Below are 21,840 nucleotides of genomic sequence, written 5' to 3'. Positions count from 1 at the left end.
ATACCTGACCTAGGGAAACGTCGTATAACATTAGCAAACTTTATCAGCTGGAGAACTGTAAAACGGAACAGAACGGTAGTCTCACCATAAAGAGGATATGAGGTAGGTATGTGAGTGAAAGGGCTGAGTAAGGAGGGAAATACAGGTGGCAATCGTATGGAAGGTATACAGTGTCATTTTTTGAACTTTTGTTTGGTGTAACGGTTCTTTTTGTAAAGCTTTGTAGAGATTTACCTCGTAAGTACAGCACTGACTTTATGAAAAAAAAATCCTGAGCTGATCTCTTAGTCCTCTATATTTTGGTGGTATAGCTTACCAACAAGACACTGCTTTTAGCTCTAGTACGAACGGTGGAGGAAGACAAACGACTCACTTTTCTAAAATAACTCTTCTGATAACTACGTTTTATGTGGCAACCAAAGGATGGCTCGTGTGTCAGTGCATTTATATATTTATCCATTCTTCGATTCGAGTCTTTGGGTAACATGAAAAATAGAGCAGGGATCATGCAAATGAAAAAGTTGTCTGAGGTAGGTATTAAATAAATGTTACTTTAAGGTAATAGGAGTAGATAAGATTGTTATTATAGTTAAAAATTTCCCGTGTTTACACAAATATTGTGCACAAAATTACAGAAGAACTCCTCTGAAGGAACCCATGCATACCGGAATATAAGTGTAGCAGATTTTTGGGTAAAGCGTAACTATCTAAGGTTTTCTGCATACTTAGAAACCTCTAAAGACATCATTTTATTTCGGGGATGGCTGCGATATGCAGTTTAATGCTGCCGGAAGCAGGAATTGACAAAAAAGAAAGTGTTAATCTGCAGGCTTTAATGTTCATTGACAGTGGAGGTATAATTTTCTAGGTTGTTAGTCCGCGTCATATTTCTGAACTATCGACGTCTCGATCCCTCTGCTAGAATCATCTTCAGGATCTTGTAGTGTTTAGCTTGCTGTGAAAGCCACAAGTTCCTCAAGAAGATCTCAGCATAGGATCGAAACGTTAACAGTGTAGAAGAAATACGAAGCGACCTAGCAAAAAAGAAAATTTTACATTTAAGATACAAAATGTTTAGCGTAGCAGAGAATGTAATGTTTTGCAATCACTATTCACTTGCAGAGAAACATGTTCAAGGTGGTAATAGTAGCTAGAGGACTGAAACACTTGTTTCTTTCCATTATGACAACCACCAAATAATGTTCACGAGTGCTGATTCTGTTTGGCAATTACTTAATGGATGAGGAGGAAATAAAGTGTCACAGTAGCACTATCGGAAAACGTAATACGCATAACAGCTTGAAATGTAGTCGCAGTTAATGAAAATGTTAGCTAACTGAAACGAAAGATGGTGGCATTGCGGAATGGCACGTTTGAGTATGTTTAAGACGCGAGTGCATAAGTAATTGTCTTTCCAGAACGAATTTGCAATATCCTCTCTGCTATTGTGTGCTATGTATGTCACAGGTATTGCTTTGTTCTCTTGAACAACAACCACATGCAGGGGTTGTTTTCTTTCGCAAATATTATGTCAGACGCACGACGATACTCTTCTTCTGAGAATCCACAATGTCCCCAGAGTTGTGAAAAGAAACGTGACATTTTCTTCACGTGTGCTCAACTTCTCCGAGATTTTACCGGAAAAAACTGTTTGAGAAAACTTCACACACTCTTGCTTACTCATTTGCAATCTGGGATTTGTCAGTCCCAAACTCTGAGGAATTTTAAGCACCTAGCTTCACCACTGCATTCCTAAAAGCTGAAAACACACGCTTCTCAGTATGGAAAATGACATTTTGCAACAAATCACGTTTCACTTCTTACAAATGTTAACAACTTTCTTTACAGTCTGGGAACAAATTCCTATAAAAAGCACGACCAGTTACAAAAATATTTTAATGTACCACAGTCCAGCAAGATTCTCGACGACTCAGAAAAGAACAGCACTTCAATCACTTCTTAACAAACATAGTGAATCTAATTATTGCAAAGTAACAGCGGCAGGCGGTTGCACATCTCCACGGCCGTGGGCTCAACTACCGTCTCTGCTCGCTTACGTAGGCCTACGACACAGAACACTGCGCGTCGGGTTGCACTTACTTGCTAAACAGGAAGTAGGTATTTAGAATACATTTTTTATGGAAATGGTACTTTAATATATCAAATCGTTAGAAATATCACGCTGTTTCTGGAAACAACGAAGAGTAATTTGAGGGCCCATTGAAGGAACGAGACCATGCCACTTAGCAATAGATTTTTAGTTTTTTGGATCATCTTCGAAATATGATCGTTTGTCATCCTTTCTGTTACGTTACAGTCTTTTACCCTATACGTAGGTGTCTACGAAGCACGTGCAACGCACGCGTGTAAAGAACCGAAATTTGAATATTTCATCACCATTGGGACATCCATTCGTATATTATGTTTTTAATGGTACACAAAGTAGAGTACTAGTTGATGAAAATACATTCTTATCACTAAATCTCGTTACCCTTCTTACACTGAATATAGGATTACAGAAGTCTGCCAACGCTAGTTACTTCTCAAAAATGTGACAGAATGTAGTACTTCTAACTATGCCCGTTGTGCTAAAGGTCCCGTTTCCACGAAGACACCTTTCTCTGATGTGAATTTTACAGTGATAAGATTTATTTTCCCTTTGGCCCTGCCACTTATATAGCGTTGTTGTATTAAGGTTTTCCTCGCTGCCTATTCTGAGAGTAATTCAAAGTATATGCTTTCATAACATCAGACCAGCACAGATCACCGAGGACAGCTTGTCATGCGAGAAAATGATTCGCAGAACTTCAGAGTTAATAACGTATCGTGAACAGCTGAATAGTAAAGCAGCCTAAAGATTAGTAAACATATTTAAAAAAATAATTATGGTGGTGAATACTGTAATCATATTGTCAAAGGCGACCAATGAAGCATCAAATCTGCCTCTCGTGTTTTTTTATTTTAGTGTAGTTCGTAAAAGCAATGGCAGCATATATCGAAGGAAAAGATTATTAACAAAGAGCAGAAATAAGGACCAAAAAGGGGCGTGGAGGAGGCTGAAGAGTGGGGTGATATGGCTTCTGATGAGCAGATTTTTCATCTATTTTGGAGATGCTAACCGAGTTTAAATCTCTGTGACGATAGATCCACAAGTCTGAAATGTTAGTCCACTTAGAGTATGACCAGAAACTGCTCTGTAAACTTGAATGCTACAGATTATTTCAATGAAACCTTTATTAGATAACATTGCAATGTAGAAAACTGATTACTTTTTTCAACCACTTGATCGGTCATCTCCATATCAGGATACAAACTTGCGGTGTCTACATCAATAACGGTTTTAACAAAAAGATCAAACGTATTCAAGTGTTTTCTTGTTCTGTAGAAGACTGGCTTGTTTGAACAGTTCTCTTACATAAATGATGCTTCATATGCAAACTGTAGTTTCAAGCAATTACGCTTGTCTGCAAGTGAGTATTTCAGCTCCACTTGGTATAGTTTAATATTATCTGTCAAATGGTTACTTTTCTTCGGACACCTTTGTCGAATGAATGAGAACTGGCTAAGCAAACAAATATTTATTAATTTCTGGAAAAGGAGCCAAACGTTAGCATGGATTACAGAAATAAGAATAGAACCAGAAAGAAAGAACATCAATGAACCGAAAGTGAGAAAAAGTTTGGAACAAATATCTGTATTTCACGCGTATGAGCACAAATATTGTAGGTTGTCGGCCAGCAGTGACACTTTGAGATATGCAGCAAAAATAGAAATAAAACTAGTGAATGTCTACAGCTTAAAACAATAAAACAGGCCACGAAAATCATAGACGTGAAATAAATTTATTGTCAATTTTCGAATTACATTTCCATTCTAGACCACGTCGAAACTCGTGGGACAAAAAGTTTCTTTTTAAGAGTAAAGTGCTAGATCTAGAAGTCTTTCAAGGTACAAAAAATAAATGTGGAATAACATGGGCGGAAGAAAGGAAAAGACAATATAGCGAGAAAATGCGGTACTGCAAAAGCAGGAATCAATATAGAACGTACTTGATCCTAGTTGGTCAATAGAGAGATAACTCTAGGTTGCAGCTACTTTTTTTACCTTTTTTTGGCAGCTAAAAGTATTTTATTGTAACTAGTTATTACATCACGTACTGAATTGCTTTTGGAAGTAGATAATCTGTTTGTAACATAGACCAGCACCCTTACTATTTGAGCCTATTGACCCATTTTGTGTCCTGTGTTTTTTTCAGATTTTAAATAATTTAATGAATATATGGCTCGACTGTTCAATAACGTAACAATGTTCAACGGACGCTTGAAGTGGGAAGACTTATCATCCAAAAATCAGTTGCCTTTGATAAAAGAAAGTGGGCAGAGGCAGATTTTAAGTTACTGGAAGTAATAGCTGCCATGTGTCATGAATGGAAAAGCTTATGTTTGAAAGACATTCTTCTGAAATACTAGTGGAGAAGACGGGCGTTATGGCTGCACGCTCAAAAATTAATATGTCGTCCTCTGTATGTACTACATAGGGAAGACTATTTCGTTACAAGAGTAAACTACATTTCTCCCTGGGCAACAAAAAATCAGTGTAATCCTTCAGGTTTTCTCGGCGAAATTTGTGGTTTACAACACTTCGAATGCGCAGCAGAGTTGTTATTCCATCTTTCAAAAGATATTTCAACAATAACCCTAGTTATCTTCGTCGGCCGAGGTGATAGTTTCGTTATTTTGTGTTTTGACTCCAGTTGGCTGTGCCAACCGGTCACCGTGTCATACTTTGCCACGTATCACCATTTACCGTTTGGACCGAAAGGGTTGACATTCAAGTGGGTCTTCAAATGGTCTCACGAGGCCGAGATCATCCCGTCGCAGCCTTCCCAACGAGAAAAAAAATACCTGCTAGTATCGGGGAAGGAATCTAGATCCTCATAATCGTAGTCAGACACGCCAATCTCTTCGCTACACAGGCGGACTTCCCAGAGAGAGACGTGTACGACGACTGCAGGACTTTCAGAACGCTTTGTGGCATTACCCTGTTTTCCAGTGGGCCCTCAGCGGTAATCGGCGCACACGTGTCGGTGCCTAGCGTCCTCAGACGTAGACGATATGCGCGGGCTTTTTGAGGGAGCCGTTGATGGCGCCGGGGTACTGCGGCGGCGGCGGCGTGGCGGGCGACCGGTACTGCTGCCCTCGGTAGAGCGCGGCCGCGGCGGCCGCCGAGCGCTCCTCGTCCCAGCAGGGCGGCAGCGGCCGGTGCTGGAAGCCGCCCGACATGGCGGCCGCAGCCGCTGCCGCAGCCTCCTCCTTCTTGGCCTTTATCCGGAAGGTGTCGACGGCGGACGGCGCGTCCGGCGGACGGTCCTTGCCGGACACCAGCATCAGCACGGCGCCGTTCTGCAGGTGCGAGTGGTGGTGCGTGTCGGTCGTGGCCGCCAGCTGCTCCTCCTTCTTGCGGCACCACTTCCAGTTGCCCATCACCAGCAGCAGGCCGCACGTCACCGCGAACAGCGCCATCACCACTACTGTCACGATGATGACCGCCAGCCACGACGCGTCACATCGCACCTGCGGAGACAAACGCAGATCTTCAGTGGCAGCTACGAAGCTCGACTAGTGTCAGTTAATAAATGGCCTATACAACCAAATAAAAAAAAAAAGAAATTTTTTTTGTAGCAGGAATGACACCTCCAGTTGTGTGTGTATACTAACTGATCACAGGTATCTGGATACACATTGGTGGACATTAATATGGGCTGTGTCCACCCTTCGCCCTTATGACAGCTTGAACGATGCCGGGGACGCTATCAGTGAGGTGTTAGAATGTCTGTGGAGGAATGACAAATCATTGTTTCTCAAGAACGAAACCAGAAAAGACAGACTGGGTATTTATTTCGGGCGCTGGGGGTTTCGGGTGGGGTGGGGGGGGGGGGGGTGGCGGAGGGGTGGGCGGGGAGGGAAGGTGGTTCGGCACGAAGCCGACATTCAAGATGAGCCGTGCTAAAATTTGTTGTTTTGAAGAGCGCGCCGCAGCGAGTAGTATAAAGCAGTCGCCACATCTACATGGCGGTGGTGCCGCTGTGACAATCGCAGCTTTGGTGTCTCCCTCAGGTGGAAAACGGGAAAAGTTGCCTGTTCATGTGCATTTAAGGGGCGCTATGAGCTCGGCAGATGGGGGCAGTCTGTGAATCTCGGCGAGTCGGTCAGTTGGTCAGCCGGGTCAGTGTGGGGCATTCAGTGTCTATCGTTCGGAGTGCTAGTATGTGTTAGGCCGCCAGTCTGCTCGAGTTTGTTCAGGCAATGGATATTGGCGGTTGGATTGATCGGTAGGTCGGTCTCTTCCCGGGCCAGGGATGTCGGGTAGCCTGAGGGCGTGTTTCCTCTGCAGGTGTGGGTCCGACCGAGTGTATCGCTTAGTCAATGTCGGTCTGCCGCCTGGAGTGCCAGGATGTCTGTCGTTCGGATTGAACTTTAAGGCCAGTTGGATCGATCGGTTGGTCGGTCGTGCACTGAGACACAAAATGCCTTGTCCGTCTTGAGCGTCGGCTCATGCGAGGTCGCCACGTCAGTCCAGCGGGCCGCGCCGCATAGCGGGGAGTAGTGGCTTCGCGGCCGACACTAGAGCAACAGGAGTCACCCCACGACATCGGTCTGGCCGGCGCGAGCTGCGACGCCGTGAGACGGGAGATCGGCGCGCCTTCCTGCTCGCAACGAAGTTCGGGAGAGCGTTTTGGGGGTGCTAAGCCAGGTCTTCGCCAGTTATCGCAGTTTATTAGAAGTTAAATGATTCGTGATATGTGTTTCATTGACTTGTTAAATTATATTTGTTTTCTTGGTCAGTCTCTCGTCCCCAGCTTTTTCTTCTGTCTCCCGCCCGCATTTGTTAGGCAGTTAGTGTCTGTCTGTCTGTCTGTCGGTCTGCCGTACGTTAATAGCTGCCTCTGTCATGTTTGTCGGAATCTGTTTTAACGAATTTATTGCTTAATGGACGAATTCTTGAAATATGTTTTTATCTTGGCTATCATCTTGCGAGGTGGTATATGTGTAATGTAGAGCATGTTGTACATTTTATGTAAGTCTGCATTTTATGGGTTTTATTTAAATAGTCATTTTAGGTTATAAGGTTGCCACCCTTCCACCGTAAGAGTCCTTTAAAAAAAAAACAAATTGCACTTTCGGTGGCAAATAATTTGAGTGTTGTACCATTTTCATCCCTCTTACTGGGTGCATAGTTTACGTGTTTGTGTGAGTTGTTAAAAATTTTTTAGTTTAATGTAATCTGGTGTCTTGCAGATTTGCACCAGTGTACTCTTTCAGAGGTTGTTGTGAGCGGTCATGACTACGGCTGTGTTGAGAGGGAGCAGGCAAGCTCCTCAGCCCGAAGGCTCCTACTGTTAATATTGTTCTTTCTGCCTCTAAATAAAATTGTAACTTGCTATTTCGAGGGTGCTTTTCTGCTTGTAATTTCAAATCTGTTTTTGAAAAGGTTTTTAGGAATAAAATTCACATTTGTTAAAAGTAATTTCATTTTCCATCAGTTGCAACTACTTCCACGCTCACCTAGTGTGATTAAATGTGTTAATGTTCTTGATGAATCGCTAGTAAATAAAGTAAATTCTTTAAAAAATTTTGAAAGTAAATTCACGGTTCACCAGATGTTCCACTGAGTTCACATCAGGACTTTGGACACGTCTATTCAGTTCCGAAATGTTAACGTCGGCAGGCTATTGTCTCACAGATGCTGCTTTACGACAGGGTGAATTGCAAGGAGACTAATATATAAGGGAGATGCTGTTGTCTATACCGAGTACAGCGTCAATCGAAGGCTGTCCGCCAGCTCTGTGAGTATCAGAAGCCTGCTTCTCCATTAAAGTCCTCTATTAAACCTGCCCACTTACAGTTAATGCGTTAAATTGACCTACTTCATCAATTGAAGACGTAAACTCTGCAACTGAATCCGCGAACATATTGTGGAACTTTATTTGTAGAGGTCCGTAGCGATCACACTAATTTTGCAATTCACTATTACCGGTTTCGGCTACAGCCATCTTCAGATCTGTTACAAGTAAAAAACAGAGATGCGACCAATTAACTAAAATTAGCTGGAGAAAAATCTATAACAGACCTGGTGATATATTAGAAAAATAAAAAAATATATATGATCAACAGCCATGCTTACCAGCCATACAGACCATAAAATATTTTGATGTAGGTGTCAATGTTAAAATCTATACATGTAGAGAAATAGTAAATGCTGGTGACGGCTTGGATGCGTGTGATATTTATACAAATAACTGAAACCAGCAGTGGGCACTACACCTAGGGTACCTAAGTAACCAGTATCGTAAATTTAATAGTTAAAATGCAGTATGTGTAGTCCTCAATTAAAATTACTTCACATGGCAAAATGGGCGTCTGACAAAACAAGAACTGACATACAATATGCGGAATCAGAACAACACCTAAATTCCAAATAAAGATGTAAAGAGTAATAATGGTTAGCTCCTAGCCTGGCAAAATAAGTAACACACAATTGTGTAAAAGCCAGAATGTAAAGTCTAAAAATATCATCCCATCTATAAATCGAAACCTTCCAGTTGGAAAAAAACAACTTAACTATAAACTTAAGTGTAAGGAAATTATGGAAAGAGTGACTATGAATTAAAAACTTGATATTTGTAACAGATCTGAAGAGGGCAGTAGCCGCAACCGGTATCAGTGAAGGTAAAATCAGTGTGACCAAGATGGACTTCTACAAATAAGGTGAATTGACAGTCAGTTACGAGTGTACGTTTTGAAACATTATGCCTTAGTGGATGAATGCTCATCATTCAGACAGTTGAACACTTAATTATTTAACGCAAACTCTAGCTCTTCGAGCAAGATGTACATCGCAGCAAAACAGCCTAACGTTTTATTACTGTTTTAAGTGAGATCAGAGAGCAGGACTGACATACGAACACTTCACTAAGACTCAGCAATTTGGCAGCGACAGGTTTCAGTTTTTCGACGAAAGAGCGTCTCCGTATCCTCTAACCTCCTCTGTGCACTGTCATGCTGACAGAAACAGTCTTACCCTCCGAATTGTTTCTCTGCTGTACACATTGTTCCCTAGTTCCCACTCACCCACTGTCCAATGGCGTTGCTCTTTACTCCGCCTACAGATTCTCTTTAACTCCCTAAGCACAGTAAATGTGGTAGCTGGGCTACTGGTAGCACTTAGGAACTCACTCGTGATTCTTTCCGCGGATTTCATATGATTTTTTACAACAATCCTTGGCAATGTCTGACGATCCCTGTCCGTCAGCTCATGAGAACCTCATGTCTTTGTTGAGCTCTGGTCATTCCTTCGCGTTTCCTATCCACAGTCACATCGCCAATTGTCGGTTTGGGTAGCTTCAGAAGGGTTGACATGTTCCTGATGGTCCTGTTACTCAGGTGACATCCAAAGTCTAGTCCACGCTCTAAGCCAGCGTGCTCTCTTGACCAACCCATTGTGCCGTTACTACTTCTCTACGGACAACAAGATACTCCCCGCTTTCTTCCATACTGTCGATTTCTCCTCTCGTGGTATCTAATGGCCAAGTACATATGGGTGTCAGTATTTTTGAACAGACACCGTGGGTCTTAATTTTATTGCAGTCGATTTCGGTGTTGGTTCAAATGGTTCAAATGGCTCTGAGCACTATGGGACTTGACTTCTAAGGACATCAGTCCCCTAGATCTTAGACCTACTTAAACCTAACTAACCTAAGGAAAGCACACACATCCATGCCCGAGGCAGGAGTCGTACCTGCGACCGTAGCGATCGCGCGGTTCCAGACTGTAGCGCCTAGAACCGCTCGGCGACCCTGGACGGCTATTTCGGTGTTCCATTACACTAACTTCAACGCCCTATATGAAGCCAGTAAAGGAACCTGGAGATGATGTAATGGAACACAGATATCGATTGCAATTAAATTAAGAACTGTAACTACAGCTGAAGGTGGCATCCCTAGTACATAAAGCTGCAGTAAGAGTTGTCGCCACGTTACCCATCAGAAGATGGACGTACTGTAAGTAAGAAATAATCGTCGTTTGGTTTTGAATTTATAACAGTAGCCGAATCTGGAGTCTAAATTATGGTAATTCAGGTCAGACTGTTAGGCAAACAGATGTTTTTTATAAATTCCCAAACAAGTTTCGGTCTATAAGTGCCATCATTAGTGGTACCTTTACAGAGATTTTACTTTCTAGATTGGTACGTTCTCCAGAGCAGACACACAACAGCTACTTAAATACTGCGCGTTGTGATGTTCAAAATTGTAACTTGCGAGTCTAATTCTCCACAAACAAATACTTTTTTCTGCATGTATTTCCACAAAATGCGAGTTTGCAGAGGGGGACACATTCGACTCAGATAACTATGTTAAGCTACACAATAACGCAAAGGAAGTCCTAAAGAACACAATTATCTACAAAATAAGATCTGGATAAACATGAACTCCAGAAAACTGTCAACAGCCAAGATCGCTAGTAAGATATTTATTTAGACGACGGATTCCAGTATGACTACGTTACCAGTTTCGGATCTTCAACTTTACAATTCATTCCGTCTCCGCCATCTTCGCTTTGCATCATCTCATATCACAGATGTATGAGTAGGGGTCATGGAATAAACTGGATGTTAGCATGTCGTAATAAAAATAACTATATATACAAAACTGTACTGACTGACAGTGTTCATGTTCATATCGCAGCTGAATACAGACAATGGTAAGACACGGTATAAAGCGCAGATAGGGGAGATTGTGTGAACTGTAACGTTGAAGATCCGAAGATGGCAACATAGTCTTACCGAAACCGATCATCTAAATAAATAATTTATTACAGGTCTTAGCAGTTTGGAATTTTTACGGATTTCGTTACACTAAGATCGCCCCTATCCTGAAAATGTCAGGAATTTATGAATAAATATGTGTGGCCAAAAACTGAATTGAAGTTATATCGCACATAAGACATGAATATACTGAATATTTTTGAGTTTATTATAAGTGCGTGTGATGAATATAAAACACCGAATCTTGTGTCTTTTAAACTTAAACTTCTGTCACTAACTATTAAAGAATCAAGCAAATAAGTAGTGGACTTTTCAGTCAAATACATCTACGAACTTGGTTGTTCAAAGAACATAGAACTAATTGGTGTAGGAAATAACCAACAATTTAAATACACTCTAAGGAAGAAAACAGCGACACACTCCCAAGGAATTATCCGAATCAGTAGATGTAATGTATATTTACAAACAAAGGATTACAATTTCAGAAAAATTGTATGATTTATTAAAAAGAAAGAGTTTCACAAATTGATCAAGTCAGTAACGCGTTGGTCCACATCTGGCCCTTCAGTTACTCATCAGTTATTCAGATTGGGATTGATTGGTAGAGTTGATGGATGCCCTCCAGTGGGGTATCCTGCCAAATTCTGTCCAACTAGCGTCTTAGATCGTCAAAAATCTCGAGCTGGTTGGAGGGCCCTGCCCATAATGTTCTAAATATTCTCAGATGGGGAGAGATCCGGTGATATTCCGGCTCAAGGTAGGGTTTGGCAGCACGGAGGCAAGCAGCAGAAACTCTCGCACTAGGTGGGCGGTAATTTGCTGCTGAAATGTAAGCCCAGGATGGGTTGCCATGAAGGGCAACAAAGTAGGATGTAGAGTATCGCCAGCATACCGCTGTGCTGTATGGGTGCTCTGAAGTGAAACAGTACTAACTGGTTGCTGGGCTCCATGTCGGGTGACCGTCAGGGTGGTACCCCCGTGGCATCCCCAGCCACGTCTTTGGCCTGGAATCTCATTGCCTGAAGCAGAAATGTCATCAGTCCCGTTTCAAAATGAGCCCCGGTGACCAGCGAAAACCTTTCCGGAGACGTCTTTGACAGCGGTGGGATACCAGCGTGACTGTCGCCCTCCCTTCTGCTCGACAGCAAAGAGTGGTGGTCTCGGGTGCCATTCCCCAACCTCTCTGCCATTGAAATCCTCTGGAGCATCATGGGCAGTGTCTTCCAACCATCTCGGGGTTTTGACGATCTAATGTGCCAATTAAACAGAGTTTGGCACGGTATGCCCCAGGAGGACATTAAACAACTCTGTCAATCGGTACTAAGCCGAATAACAACTTTCATAGGTGCCAGAGGCGAACCAAGTCGTTATCGACTTGCTCTATCTGTGAAAATTCTTTTCTTGAATGAATCATCCAATTTTCCTGAAACTGTAATCATTTGTTTGTCTGTACATGTTCACCACGTTCACCGATTTCCGCGCCACTTGCATAATTCCTTCGTGGTGCGTAGTTTATTTTGGCTTAGAGTGTTCTTTGTGTAGTATTTTTGTTTGTTGTTTCGTACAATCTTCGCTAAAACTAATGTAACATGGCCCCGTCAGCTGCAGATGATACTGAAGGCAAGTAAACATTTTTATTGTGACATTCTGTTCCGACAAAAGTAACTCTCAAAACATATCTCGTACATTTCTTGCCACCAGTGAAGTTTGACGCAATTGTTTAAATCGTTTAGTACTAATTTCGTTCAAATATCATTGTTGAATTCAGTTTAACTTAAGTCAGGGTACCTATAAGCTTTTCCTCTAGCGAATTTGGTGTAAGGTACGGAATTTGGTGTAAGGTACGCAGCGATTTTTTTCAAAACGCAGTCAAATGTCGACTCAGACACCCTCGTGCATTCATGGAATTTATCACGATATGATGGTAAACGCTCATTTAACGTAATAAACTCTCCAAACAATTCTCTCCGAGTCACTAGAATACTCAGAACTTTTCTTACACTGAATAAATCGACTTTCATAAACGTATTTAAGACTCATGATTGAAATCGACGAGAGAAGTTGAAAATTAGTGCCGGACCAGGATTCGAATCCGGGTTTCATGCTTACTAGGTAGATGCTCTGACCATTAAGACATCCAGACATAGTGGTCATCGCAACTGCACAGACTACCCTAGCACGCCTCCCATCAGACCCAAATTCTCAACTAGTGAAGTACTGCCCCTTGCCCATTATCCTCATTATTCGCAGCATTTTGCCGATTCCCTTTAGAGTTCGAGCCTGGTGTGAACCTGCACTGAAGAGATCATTTGCCGTCCCGCCTTGCCACTATCACATCGGATAGTGAAGCGTCCGACTCATGTTTGTCTGTTCTCTGCAGAAGGCCACTACACAACGCCAAACAAAGTTTTGCTGCTCGGGACACTACAGAGTCGACTCGCGTTCTGACGTCATCGAGCGCTCTGCCCGCTCCCTGCCATGCTGCACTCAGGCAGCAGCCTCGTTGTGTCTCAGAAGGGTGTGCGTTGGCTTCTGGCAGGGGGTGGACTTACGTCGGACTCCGGCACGTCGACGATGAGAAGGCCGCGGAGCGCCTCCGGCTCGTGGCAGCGGATGCCGTCCACGTCGAGCCTAGGTGTGATGTCGGGCGCAGGGGTGGGCGGCGGCGGCTGCTGGCTGGGCCCGGCCGTGGCGCCGGGGGCGGCTCCGGGGGCGGACAGCGTCGTCAGGTTGGCGGCGGACGCCTGCAGCGCTGGCGGCGGCGGCGGCGCGTCGCGCTGCTTGCGCGCCAGCAGCCACAGCCAGAGCAGCGAGCAGTTGCAGTGCAGCGGGTTGCCGGCCAGCGAGAGCGCGCGCAGCCGGTCCAGCGGGAAGTGCTCGGCCTCGAGCGCGGTGAAGGCGTTGCCGCGCGCCGACACGCGCTCCAGCGCCGGGTTGCCGTGGAACAGCCGCGGCGGCAGCGACGACAGCCGCTCGTTGTCGTCCAGCTCCACCGACTGCAGCTTGATGTTGTCCACGAAAGCCCGCACGTCCACCCTGCACCAGCAGCGCAATTTCTAATCAGTACACAATAAAGTTCTCCACCCTCGAACAATAACACCGATTTTTTTTCGTTTCATTTATAACAAATTTAAAGACTTGTTGCCTAATTTTTAATAACAAGTCGTGTATATTACATTTCTTTAGGTTATAACACAAATGGTTCCGTATTACTAGCAAATATTGTTTTCAAAAATGGTTCAAATGGCTCTGAGCACTGTGGGACTTAATATCTTTGGTCATCAGTCCCCTATAACTTAGAATTACTTAAACCTAACTAACCTAAGGACACCACACACATCCATGCCAGAGGCAGGATTCGAACCTGCGACCGTAGCGGTCACGCGGTTCCAGACTGAAGAGCCTATAACCGCACGGCCACACCGGCCGGCAAGTATTGTTTTCAGCAACACAAAATAAAAGTAAAGAAAATACTTTAAAAATGACCACAATCAGTCTCGACCACAAAACATATATTTTATCGTAACAGGTCTTCAGACTCTCATCCTATAATGGTATGTGTTGGCGGATACGGAGCGGGGTGTTATAAGTTCACGAAATGCGACTGCTGCGTTAGTGGGGTTACAACACCCATTCCACTCATCGCCATCGCCTACCGTTTTGGTATGAGGATCTAAAGATAATGAAAAACTGACTGAGACCAGTTATCATACAGGAAATATTTTTGCGGTCTAGACTGTTTGTGTTTATTTTTAAAGTACTTTTTGCCAAGAGAAAAATGTTCTCAGTAATTTATGACAATGATTTACTATGTGTGAAACACCGACCAGAAGGAGGGACAGGATGACGGAACATGTGCTAAGATATCAGCGAGGGACTTCCATGGTACTAGAACTCTAGAGGACGAGTAGTGATAAAAAAAAGAAGCACCTGCGATTTTGTTTTGAAAAAATTAGACATTAATTTTATCATTAGTGAAGCTTTATATTGCCTAATCGTCGCCAAGGTGTTTGTTTAAATGGTTCAAATGACTCTGAGCACTATGGGACTTAACATCTCAGGTCATCAGTCCCCTAGAACTTAGAACTACTTAAACCCAACTAACCTAAGGACAACACACACATCCATGCCCGAGGCAAGATTCGAACCTGCGACCGTATCGGCCGCGCGGTTTCAAACTGAAGCGCCTAGAAGCACTCGGCCACCAACGGCCTGCGATTTGTTTATATATTAAGACAGAAATTACTGAGGTGTTGGATGACCTGTGAGGTCACATAACCTCAAAAGTTTCGTGCTATAAAACATGGCACCGTCTTCTCCTTAAATCCGAAATTCAGAAAGATATATCCCGGTCGGCTCCCGCCGACTCCTCATGCCCCCCCCCCCCCCATCTTTTCCAAATTCCCTCAGTGATATTATTTGGACGTTTTCTTCAGGAACACAATGACGGAATTTCTAGCCCATTCTTGTCGAGGGAGCAAGTACTACGTCTGTAATGACTTAGCTTCTCCTAGTTTTACTTCCCTTTAGCGTGAAGGCCTCAGAAGTTCATACTGGGTCCATAGTCACTCTCTAATTGAAATGGAAAAAGAGTTTCGTTGCCTAAGTCACCCTGACATTTCCCTGTAGGGATTTAGGGAAATCGAGGAAGAATCAAACCTGGAAGATCCTATGAGGATTTGAAAGTTTCTATCGCTCTTATACTCCCTCTGTCAGTGTCAGTGTCAGTTTAGCGAGCCAACCGCTGTGGCCGAGAGGTTCTAGGGGCTTCAGTCCGGAACCACGCTGCTGCTACGGTCGCAGGTTCGAATCCTGCCTTGGGCATGGTTGCGTGTGATGTTCTTAGGTTAGTTAGGTTTAATTAGTTCTAACTCTTGGGGACTGATGACCTCAGAGGTTAAGTCCGATAGTGCTTAGAACCATTTCAACCAGTCCAGCGTGCCAGTACATCTCTTTTTACAAACGGCCACAAGAAATGCTATAAAAGCAGGTAGCTAAGACATTAGTTCCATACGCGGAAAGAAGTTGTGGAAATAATCTACTGGAAAACTCTAAGGTACGGCGTTTACCTGCGTAGTTGTCGGAGCCGGCTGAGACGCAGCTGCCGCAGCTCGAAGAGACTCTGGAAGGAAACGGCCTCGATGGTGTCGAAAGTGTTGCCGCTCAGGTCGAGCTCCACGAGGTCCGCCAGCTTTGACAGCTGCGACGTCGGCACCGACGTCAAGTTGTTGTCGCTCACGTCCAGGCTCTGCAATGTAAGAAGGCGGCGAGACGCTGTGAAACGCTATGTAAGCATATCTTGTCTGCTCAGGCTTAATTCTTTGTTAACTCGGCAGACGGTTGTTGAGCAATGTAGTGACGACAATACACTTTTCAGTTGAGAGCAGATGCGTTTTCGTACGCTTGGGTCGGGTGGAAGCAATTAGAATTTCTAGTTGGTCGCTTGGAACAGTAATGGATGCGAACAGTAATCGATGTAGACGATGAGTAATGCTGTAGTAACGCGATTAATGCAAGAATTAGTAATATGGGTTAGGAGGGTGTGTTAAGAAAGTTTTATTCTGATTAAAAATGGATAACTGAGTAAAGTTAACCATCGCATATGAATAATAGTTATCATACAATGTATTACATCAAAATTTTCGTAGTTTCCGTGGGGATAACGCAGACTGACGCTAACCATCTGTATCTTCATCTATACTCTACTAGCCACCTTACGATACATGGCGGAGGGTATTTCTGGTAACTATTTTTTCCCTGCCTCCATGATCCATCCACATGGGAAGAACGACTGTCTGCAAATCTCCGAATAAGTCTCTCGATTTCTCAGTCGCGGTAATTTCGCCACACGTGTGTGGGAGGGACTAATTTGTCGTCCCACTCCTCTTAGAAAGTACGTTATCAGAATTTCAACAGTAAACCCGTCCCTCACGCACATCATCTCTGTATCTCTCGTGTATCGTCTGCCACTGGAGCATCTTCGTAAAGCTCTCGCCGACTAAACGATTCCGTGACGCTAGGCGCCGCTCTTCTTTGGATCTTCTCTCCTTTTAATCAAACTTGGAATGGTCCCAGACTATTGTGATCAGACCATAGGGAAGGTTGTATTTTAACAACAGTAACGAGTGCGAACTTCAACTGTAAACTGTAAAAATGCTTGTTAAGTAAACAGAGATTTATTTGTGCATTCTGTTCGTTCTGAGATAGGAACATTGAGCATTCTCGTACTATTGAGAGCCTCAACTGAATTTAATAACAACCAAACTGTATTTAAATCGGGACAGGACTAGATGGTAAGTAGCTACACGCTCTCAGCTCTTAAACTTCGCCTGTTTACCTGTTTGTGAGCTCTGCACCTCGGTTGTATTAATTCTACTAGTCTTTAATTAAATTTGGATGCATACTGGCCGTGAAAAACCGATCAGAATGGCAACTGGAAGATTGTAAGTCGTACATTTAACGTAAAGCTGATCACTATTGCACAAAAGATGGCCATAGTTCATAGAGGGACATTCAAAAGTTCAGACACGAGCCGTCAATTGTAATGTGTACTCAGCTACTGCGCCACAAACAGGTAAAAGGGTTCTTCAGTGGAAAACGAGGTAAGGAATATCAGAGGCTAAATGTTACTCCCATTTTACTCAAATTATCGCCCTGTGTAAAGTTGAATACATGTCCCAAATATCTCTATCTTAGGTCATCAGAAGCCGAACTACCCTCCAGAATGAAATTTTCACTCTGCAGCGGAGTGTGCGCTGATATGAAACTTCCTGGCAGATTAAAACTATGTGCCCGACTGAGACTCGAACTCGGTAGAGCAGTTGCCCGCGAAAGGCAAAGGTCCCGAGTTCGAGTCTCGGTCGGGCACACAGTTTTAATCTGCCGAACTACCCTGTTTTACGGCAGGTATGTAATGAGAGAGTTATCGCTGCTGTTTTTCAATTGTCGGACCACTTTCCAAGTGTCACCACTAATCATAGAGACGGGGGGTGGGGTGAGGATGTCGTAGTGGTGAGACTGGAGAACCAGGGTGGTGTGGCGTTTGGTTTAGGGAAGCGGTGGACGGGGAGAGAGTGGGTGCACGAACCTGGAGGGACTGGACGCCGTCGAAGGCGGCGCGGTCGATGGAGGAGAGCACGTTGCGGCGCAGCGTGAGCGCGCGCAGGTCTCTTAGCGCGGGCAGCGCGCCCTCGGCGAAGGCCTCGATGAGGTTGTCGGCGAGCCCGAGGCGCTGCAGCGCGGGCAGGCGGCGCAGCGCGGCGGCCGGCACGTCCAGCAGCTGGTTGTCGTCGAGCAGCAGCTCGCGCAGCTGCGGCAGGCGCTCGAGCGCGCGCTCGCCCACCGCCGACACGCGGTTGCCCGTCAGGTTGAGCGCGCGCAGGTCGCCCAGCTCGGCCAGGGCCGCGCCCTCCAGCGACGACAGCTGGTTGTAGCTCAGGTCCAGCACCTGCACCGACTTCAGGCCCTTGAACGTGTCCTTGCTCAGCGACGTGATGTCGTTGCGGCTGAAGTTCAGCGTCACCTGCGCACACGAAAACAGCCTCGTGTAAAGGCTCAGCACCTCATAGTCAACTCAACTCTGTTGAGAAACCTTGAGACGCCGGTATACAGTAACTGCTGAAACAGACTTGTTACTACGTGAGCCCCTTTAGTAACGATAAACACGTATCATTCAGCCACAGCAGCAAAAACACAGCTTAAAATAATTTATATTTAAGAGGAATACGCTACTAGCCATTAAAATTGCTACACCACGAAGATGTCGTGCTACAGACGCGAAATTTAACCAACCGGAAGAAGATGCTGTGATATGCAAATGATTAGCTTTCTAGAGCATTCACACATGGTTGGAGCCGGTGGCGACACCTACAACGTGCTGTCATGAGGAAAGTTTCTAACCGACTTATCACACACAAACAGCATTTGAACAGCGTTGCCTGGTGAAACGCTGTTGTGATGCCTCGTGTAAGGAGGAGAAATGCGTACCATCACGTTTCCGACTTTGATGAAGGACGTATTGTAAGCTATCGCTATTGCGGTTTATCGTATCGCGACATTGCTGCTCGCGTTGGTCGAGATCCAATGACTGTTAGCAGAATATGAAATCGGTGGGTTCAGGAGAGTAATACGGAACGCCGTGCTGGATCCCAACTGTCTCGTATCACTAGCAGTCCTGATGACAGGCATCTTATCCGTATGGCTGTAACGGATCGTGCAGCCACGTCTCGATCCCTGAGTCAACAGATGGGGGCGTTTGCAAGACAACAACCATCTGCACGAACAGTTCGACGACGCTTGCAGCAGCATGGATTATCAGCTCGGAGACCATGGCTGCGGTTACCCTTGACGCTGCATCACAGACAGGAGCGCCTGCGATGGTGTACTCAACGACGAACCTCGGTGCACGAATGGCAAAACGTCCTTTTTTAGGATGAATCCAGGTTTTGTTTACAGCATCATGGTGGTCGCATCCGTGTATGGCGACATCACGGTGAACGATCATTGGAAGCGTGTGTTCGTCATCGCCATACTTGCGTATCACCCGGCGCGATGGTATGGGGTACCGTTGGTTACACGTCTCGGTCACCTCTTGTTCGCATTGACGGCACTTTGAACAGTGGACGTTACATTTCAGATGTGTTACGACCCGTGGCTCTACCCTTCATTCGATCCCTGCGAAACCCCACATTTCAGCTGGATAATGCCCGACCGCATGTTGCAGGCCCCGTAAGGGCCTTTCTGCATACAGAAAATGTTCGACTGCTGCCCTGGCCAGCACATTCTCCAGATCTCTCACCAACTGAAAACGTCTGTTCAATGGTGGCCGAGCAACTGGCTCGTCACAATAAGCCAGTCACTACTCTTGATGAACTGTGGTATCGTGTTGAAGCTGCATGGGCAGCTGTACCTGTACACGCCATCCAAGCTCTGTTTGACTCAATGCCCAAGCGTATCAAGGTCGTTATTACGGCCAGAGGTGGTTGTTCTGGGTACGGATTTCTCACGATCTATGCACCCAAACTAAGTGAACATGTAATCACATGTCAGTTGTAGTATAATATATTTGTCCAATGAATACCCGTTTATCATCTGTGTTTCTGCTTGGCGTAGCAATTTTAATAGCCAGTAGTGTAGTATACCGTGCTTAATCATCCATTAATCGCGCATTAACGGATAAGGTCACATTAGTCGGGTTACATAATTTAGTGTCGATATGGCAAACCAAAGCCGTCCCAAATATGAAAATTCATCCCATTAAAATAATTGGCCACAAGTTAGAATTTACGGTATTAATTCGTAAGTCCTACCGCAGACACGCACGAAGATTACTATTTGAAGTTCCTTTAAACACCAAGCTGCGTTACCAAAATGCCATGACGGAAATAGATGGCACGTGTAAGAACACAATAACAGCCGGGGCTGCCTAGCACAGTGGTCTCCTTTCAAGAACATTTTACATCAATTACAGGCCAGTAAAATAATCCAATAAGGTAATAAAAAATCATTCCCAAGGCATCAGAGCAAAAGTTCCAGTACACAACTTGAAAGTCTTACGGAAACAAAATGTAACTGACCTTAATGTCAAATATTTCTCTTAACCACAGGAAAGCCACTGCAGTCTATCACCACGGAGATGAAAATAACCGCAGCGTGAACACCTGTCTGTTGTGGTGTGCACACCTCTGGCAGTCCGGTACCTCCGTCGTTACCAACTCCACGCTCCTCTGACATGCCGAACGCTGGATACAAGGTTCCTTCAGGCCGCGATGTTGGCAGCCCTTTTCCCCTAGTGCACCGATAGAATAAACGCCGCCAGATAACTTGTTTTTGATTCCGCTCCACGGGCCGCATTGCCACGACCAAAGAGAACCAAAACCCCTTGTTCGTGACGGTTCCCTCCCAAGGGAGCTACTCGTTTCAAAGACCAGCGGTGAAAGATGAGAGATGACTACTAAAATCGATAAGCCGCCATTGCTCACACTGTTTTAAAATATGCGTAAGCTGTCTTTATTGTAAGACATTCGTACTCGGAAATAAAGGAGTACCCGTGCAGAAACATAACCGATATGTACGGAAGACATGTCTCGAAGACGGCGTTCCTCGTTCTGGACACACTTTCGGAATCACTATGATATCTTATCTATTACAGGTGAAACTATGGTTCCAAAGACCTATTGAAGTCTCACACATCTAGGATGCACATATGCAGACTCAAGCGACGAAAGAAAATTGGTACTGAGACCGGCATTGGAACACGAATCTCTGGCTCACTAGGCAGTTGTGCTATGGACTATACCACCCTGGAACGGAGGCTTTGAACAACTGAGGGGCCTGCTCTAGTTGGCCCACTTCTCAACCCCAACACTAAAAGGGTGGCTGTGGTGCCAATGGGAATTTGGGTTGAGGAGGAGGCATGCTAGGGTAGTCCCTGCAGTCGTGCAAAGCTACTGTGCCAGGGTGGCCTAGCAGTTACCACATCTGCATAGTGAGCAGAGACCTGGGTTCGAATCCTAGCCTTAGTACAAATTTTCATTCGTCTCTTCAGTCTACGTATACAGGGTGAACATTAATAAAACCGACAAACTGCAGTGACGGATTACTGACTGGAAATGGAGCAAAAAAGATCCTATGAACATGTGTCCGGAAAGGGTCGGGGTGCATGCAACGACAAATCGTCCCACCACGGAATCCTTCCCATAGAGGGATATGCGCTGCTGAAAATCCCTGCGCTCGTTTCCGGCGATAGGGATAGTAGCGGTTGTCATGCAGTACACGCAGAACCGTACTTTGGCTTACACGGTGTTGGCCGGCCACTTGCCTGGAGTTTATACTACAGTTTGTCTCATTGTTGTAGTACCCAGTCCTCCAAATCTGGTGTACGCACAGTCCGCCGCCTCTCTGCACGTTCGTCTGTCTGAAACGACCCATTATCACACGAAAGCCCAAAAAGGGCTCGAAATGTTGCAGATGTGGCTGGTGTCTATGAGGGTACTGGTTTTGTTGTAGCCGTGCTGC

General features: G+C 44.8%; 1 protein-coding gene across 1 annotated transcript in view; it reads right to left on the bottom strand.

The window, feature by feature from the left end:
* Positions 1 to 5,099: 5,099 nt before the first annotated feature.
* Positions 5,100 to 21,840, bottom strand: part of LOC126182349 (leucine-rich repeat and immunoglobulin-like domain containing-NOGO receptor-interacting protein 4) — a 29,129-nt gene continuing 12,388 nt past the window's right edge. Inside the window, exons 3-6 of the mRNA XM_049924846.1 lie at positions 17,912 to 18,346; positions 15,894 to 16,072; positions 13,377 to 13,860; positions 5,100 to 5,573 (exon numbers count right to left, since the gene is read on the bottom strand). Coding sequence (XP_049780803.1) covers positions 5,100 to 5,573; positions 13,377 to 13,860; positions 15,894 to 16,072; positions 17,912 to 18,346 — 1,572 coding nt within the window. The remainder of the gene's footprint in view (positions 5,574 to 13,376; positions 13,861 to 15,893; positions 16,073 to 17,911; positions 18,347 to 21,840) is intronic.

This window comes from Schistocerca cancellata, chromosome 1, assembly GCF_023864275.1.
Source record: "Schistocerca cancellata isolate TAMUIC-IGC-003103 chromosome 1, iqSchCanc2.1, whole genome shotgun sequence".
Classification (NCBI taxonomy): domain Eukaryota; kingdom Metazoa; phylum Arthropoda; class Insecta; order Orthoptera; family Acrididae; genus Schistocerca; species Schistocerca cancellata.
This window is presented reverse-complemented; position numbering and strand designations above follow the sequence as displayed.